The following is a 5,290-nucleotide window of genomic DNA, read 5'->3' as shown; positions in this document are numbered from 1 at the left end:
ATATTTGTGACGCGATTTCGGCGTCAGTTATTTATGACAGCCCTTTGCAATTAGTGACGCCTCGACAAAGGTCACAAAAATATCATTTAATTGAAAAAAATAACTTTCATTTTGGTTGCCTTCCTGTTTTTTTTTCTCCCCTTAAATCACCTGCATAAATACAACCACAAAACCCCAAACACCAAAATTTGACAAAGCATGTATCACAAAATGATTAACACAAAATATATATCAAAAAATCTACCAACATACCATTTCAATTAATGTAATCACTTGACTACAAATTTACAACTCAAGATCACATATTAAGTATTCAAGTTCATCTATGAGCAAAAAGTAATACAAAAAAATTCATCATACATTTGTTTTGTATTCTGCAAACGAGTGAACATATAGCGCCAATTGGCTCGGTCAAAGAATTGTGGCTAATATTCTTGTGCACAACAATAGAAAAAATGCTCGGAGGTTGACATAGGCACCCAGATGCTACTAGCCAGTTCCTCTAGCAATACCTACACATTACACAGTCCCTGTCAATTCAAAACTTTTTTGAAAAAAAAAAAGATGGTCAAACACTAAACTCTAGGATTTGTATCTAACCTGAAAGAGTTCCTTGTAGGCTATTCATAATAACTTAGATACCAGATACCTGAAAGAGTTCCTTATAGTACAAGATAGCTAATTACCAAGTGAACGAAGTCTCTGGCAGCAATGGCCACAATGTCAGCACAAGAAACAATACCAGGGAACTTGCTCTCCACCAAGGCTTTAGTGTTCTTTATACCATCAAATGCCTCCACTACCAAATGTTTGTTATCCTGTGCATCCTTCTTTGCTAAAACTGCACTCCCTGCCTTCGTCGATATAAGAATAGACACATCGCAACCCTATAAAACAACAAATACAACAAAAAATTCAATTCTCAGTCATTACTACTGTGGTCCTTGCTATAATAGTATAATGCACCAGAATGACACTTGTGCTGAACAGTATACATACACTCATAAATCATAATCACAAAACGGCGCAAAGTGCATGTTAGTGTCAAAGACACATTATGTATCAATGCTACTTGATTTGTGGACTGGACTACGGGTGCATGTTAGCTTCAGACTACACAAAATTCTATATTGCACATTTGAAGTAAATCAACACTTCAACAGTTCAACAAAGCAGTCATGAAAGAAGAGTCGAATTGTAGATTATTACCTCGATGAAGCAGTCATGGAAAAAAAGACGAATCGTTGCTGGTGCCGAAACTGGTGCTTCTTTGAATTGTTGAGATGTCACTGATCCTAACAGTTGTTCAAGGTGAGGACAAGAACTGGAGTAAAAATCGACTTTTAGAGGGTGTCGTGGAGAGGTTGTGGCAAAAGACTTTAAAGTGTGTAGGACAACAAGAACAAGAACAGAATTTGTGAAGATGGACATGGTTAAGATTTACATTCTAGCTTTGAGAGAGCAATGAAGAATAATGTGAAGTATGTACATATGTAAGTGAAACTATAAATGAATATAGAGCCAAATATTTAAAAATGGGGGACAGACCAGCTGAAAACACACACAAGTGGGGAGAATTTGGTAATGGCCTGGCTATTAAAAATCTTTGGGAGTGTAGAGAAAAACATGAGTATATTAACTGATGTGAAGAACAAGAAGAAACGCCTCGCTCACTTGGGAAATGATTACATGCATGACCTCCATCAGTCCATCTCTCCATTAGATTTGATAATGTGAGTGCATAATGTTATGTCAGGAAGTGGAAGCTGATATTGTAAGTCTATGATTCAAAACTCACAGGATTTTGTAGTTGTGATCATTACAAAAAGGGCAACAAAACATAATCATTCAAGAAAATTACACAGGATCTAGAATAATAAACTTCCAAAGAGAAGATTTCATGATCTTTACCTGCTCAGCCTTTGAAGCTGAAGCTAGCAACAACCCATTCCTCTCTTCTAAGCATTCCTGCAAAACTAATATCTCTTCCTCCATATCTCTTGCTCTTGTCTATGCTACCTACAAAATCATTCACCTTCTTAATTGAGCGCAAGAGAGAGATATACCTTAGCAGCAAGGTATTTGGAAGAACCCCAGCCCCACCACCAACATGTTCAGTTTATTTACTGGATTTCAAAAATCGAGCAGCAGCACCAACACCTTTGTTGGTCGTTGATGTTGCTGATATAGCTGCTCTGCTGACACACATACAGACCTATAAAAATTCTATTATACTCAATGGCTCACTTTAAACATTGATAAATTAGAAAAAGAAGTTTTCGACCTATAGAAGTGAAACTGACATACATACAGCCAGTATTCACTTTCAAAAAAACTTTTAAGAAATCAAAGCTGCTAATTGATATAAAAACACACGGGTTTTATTCCTACCTGATGATAGATTGAGAGAGTGGTAACCGCTGCTGCTCCTTGGTCTCGCTTGCTCGCTTCTCTTTCTTCTGGAGAACTAACAAATGCTAATGAATTGAAAACAAGTTGGAACTTGTTTTTCTTTTGATACAGCTGAAATTCAAAACAATAAAATTTAAAACTCAATCAACAAGAAATTTATAAACCCTAGAAAACGAATTCAAGAATTACAAAACCAAAATAGCGAAAAACAAAATTGAACTTCGTCGAAAGTAGTAGTATGGAACTATAGATACCTTAAAAGATCGTAACCAACCTTGCACAAACGGCGGCACTTGTGTTCTCATCTTCATCGAACCATCCAATCTCAAATGTTAACACCTTTGCAAGCATTTTCTCTCGTATCCGTTTGGTCAAGCCTTCTCCCATGATAGCAAAGTTGTAATGTTGGAGGAGATTGGTGATGAGGCACATAACTGCGACAATTAGGAACATGAATCAATAGAATCTGGTATCTGATTTGAGACGTGCAGTATCTTGGATAAAAAACACTGAGATCATTGTTCCCAAGCAGAAGAAATGTGCCGGTTGAACAGCTCCAAAACCAACTGCACCCAGGCACCCAAGAGCTGCATTTTTCCATTCAGGTGCATTCATTTGCAACAAGCGCCACTGCGAAGGTGGAGGATAGGTTAAGGCTTTCAAATTTCCTTCAGCTGGAATATCATAGTGATTAGTTTGGATGGAGAATGCTGGACTCATTGCATATGCTGGGCTGAAGGGGCATGCAGGACTCATGGCATACGGGTCTGATTTGCCTACTTGACCTCGCACTGACTGGACTTGGCATGGGCATCATTCTATGCTGACTACTACCCTCTGTCTGAAAATGAGGGGGTTGCTTAAATTCATTCTTACCCGATTGTTGAAGGAACACCATTTGAGAGTAGGCACCACCTTCTCCATTGTTCATACGCATCAGTTCATCATGAGAACCCAATTCTAGTAGTTTTCCTGATTCAAGAACCACAATCAAGTCGGCATTTCTGATGGTTGTGAGGCGATGGGCCACAATTATTGTTGTTCTCCCTTGTGCTGCTTGATCCAGAGCGTCCTGTACTATCCTTTCTGACTATGCGTCCAATTCACTTGTAGATTCGTCAAGCAGCAGGATTGTCGGGTCTCTTATTAGAGCTCATGCAATTGCCAGTCTTTGTTTTTGGCCTCCAGACAATTGAACTCCAAATTGCCCAACCTGATCGAGCAGACGAGATGGTTCAACAAATTAGTTATAGTAAACAATAAATAAACTTTTAATAGATGATAAAAACTATTATGGACGCTTACTTGAGTATAATTAAGTTATGTGCATTAGCTGCCTTGGCTGCTTCAATTACAAGATCTATTGAAGCCTCTTCTTCGCCCAACAGTATATTGTCTTTTATGGATGTTGCGAATAGAATAGGCTCTTGATTAACAAGACCAATCTGGGATCTCAAGCTTTTCAGCTGGAAAGATGGTACCTTTGTCTAAGATGAACAAATTGAGATGAACAAACTGCTTCCTTTAGTTCAATTTCATCGAAATTTGGGGAAGATCAACGAAAATGAGGTGGAATTCGAATAGATCAAGAAACATGGAGAAAAGATCAGGCGGAGTTAAGAGGGAAGGGTTTCTCTTTGTTGTGTTCTTGAGTTGAGGTCGAGAAGAAATCCAATTCTTTGCAGACAGTTCCGAGTTTACGCCTCATCTTGTTGCACATGCCCATCACGTTCATTATTATCTCATGCCTCATTGCCGTCCCTATATTTTCTAAACATTTCTAAAAATAAACAAATTAATTATTTAATTTATTGTGACGGCAAAACCCATATAGTGACGCTATTATGGCGTCACAAATTTTCTGACGTCTATTTGGCGTCACAAATCAGAAAAAGCCCCTGTCACAAAAAAGCTGTTTTGGTGTAGTGCGAGTTTGTTAATTCATAAATGAATCTCACTCATTGATGATTTAAAGCAATGTATAATACACGTAAGTGCCCGTTATTATATCCGGATTAAGAGGACAAGCATCCATAATAATAGAGGCGTTTGTTCTCTTATATAGTCAGTCTAAAGATAAACAACCTTACTTGGTCCTGTTCAATACACACAAAGTGTACTAATACACACAAAGTGTACTAGTGTAATTCTATAGTCAAGATAGACTAATACCAGATTATACTACAACCGTACCAATGGTTTGTCAAAATCTATCTAGGTTGTGAACATTTTACTTATACTTTATAAGATACTGATGATATGATCTTCTGTGTGTCACCACACACCATATCATCTACAACATAAAGTATTAGACACATGCATATAACTAATAACATATATAATATGCATAACATTTGCCCATATGATTCTCATTCAAAATATAAAAAATTAGAGTTATTACAAAAGTAATGCTTTTAGTATATAACCTTATCAAAACTATAGTAATTCTCATGCCTAGAATGCATTGCAACACTTCCAGGGTTAGAAGCAAGAAGTTGCCTACACAACTCAGGCAATTTTGCATATGAAAGATCATAACTTCCATGTATCTTCTCCATTTCTAGGTTCCTAGCATGCCAAGCCTGCCAATACTTAATCATCACTTGAAACTTTTGAAACTTATGCATAATTTCTTCTTTATTATCATTAGGAATAAAGGTCCTATGATGCATCCTCATTTTTATCTCAATTCGACTTGCTATCCAGTTAGCATTTGCCATTGGATTCCTGTCTTATGCATCACCCACACATGTATGTATATCATTTAACTTCTTACACTTCATTGTATGACCATGACCATTTGGCAACACCCTCACATAACACAACCATTTACAATCATTACCCTTGCACACCCACTCCATCTTATCACTATCATTTC

At 37.3% G+C, this 5,290-nt stretch overlaps 1 protein-coding gene across 36 annotated transcripts; it reads right to left on the bottom strand.

The window, feature by feature from the left end:
- Positions 1-229: 229 nt before the first annotated feature.
- LOC147506221 (peroxidase 19-like) lies at positions 230-4,148 on the bottom strand. Of its 36 annotated transcripts, none has more exons than XR_015193625.1 (9): positions 3,718-4,148; positions 3,289-3,625; positions 2,667-3,086; positions 2,392-2,523; positions 2,067-2,215; positions 1,912-1,968; positions 1,210-1,295; positions 601-887; positions 230-512 (listed from the first exon to the last, which is right to left on the bottom strand). XR_015193625.1 is itself a non-coding variant. In XM_086558462.1 (7 exons), the coding sequence occupies exons 5-7, from the start codon at positions 1,993-1,995 to the stop codon at positions 426-428; spliced, it is 372 nt and encodes a 123-aa protein (XP_086414588.1). In that variant the 5' UTR covers positions 1,996-2,215; positions 2,392-2,523; positions 2,667-3,086; positions 3,289-3,625; positions 3,718-4,148; the 3' UTR covers positions 230-425. The 36 variants fall into 36 exon arrangements, 9 of the variants coding, with proteins under 9 accessions (XP_086414588.1, XP_086414591.1, XP_086414592.1 ...); XR_015193630.1 differs by having other exon boundaries at positions 687-887; XR_015193632.1 differs by having other exon boundaries at positions 687-887; positions 1,210-1,289.
- Between the last annotated feature and the right edge of the window lie 1,142 nt (positions 4,149-5,290).

Source organism: Coptis chinensis, chromosome 4, assembly GCF_015680905.1.
Source record: "Coptis chinensis isolate HL-2020 chromosome 4, ASM1568090v1, whole genome shotgun sequence".
Classification (NCBI taxonomy): Eukaryota; Viridiplantae; Streptophyta; class Magnoliopsida; order Ranunculales; family Ranunculaceae; genus Coptis; species Coptis chinensis.
The sequence above is the reverse complement of the archived record's forward strand: the minus strand, read 5'-3'. Positions and strand labels throughout refer to the sequence as shown.

Excerpts from the sequence above, each read along its gene's own strand:
- LOC147506221 (XM_086558460.1), bottom strand. The coding sequence starts at position 1,431 with ATGTCCATCTTCACAAATTCTGTTCTTGTTCTTGTTGTCCTACACACT. Across the intron at positions 888-1,209 it reads TCCATGACTGCTTCATCGAG|GGTTGCGATGTGTCTATTCT; the intron begins GTAATAATCTAC and ends GTTGTTTTATAG. Across the intron at positions 513-686 it reads CCAGAGACTTCGTTCACTTG|GTATTGCTAGAGGAACTGGC; the intron begins GTAATTAGCTAT and ends TGTAATGTGTAG.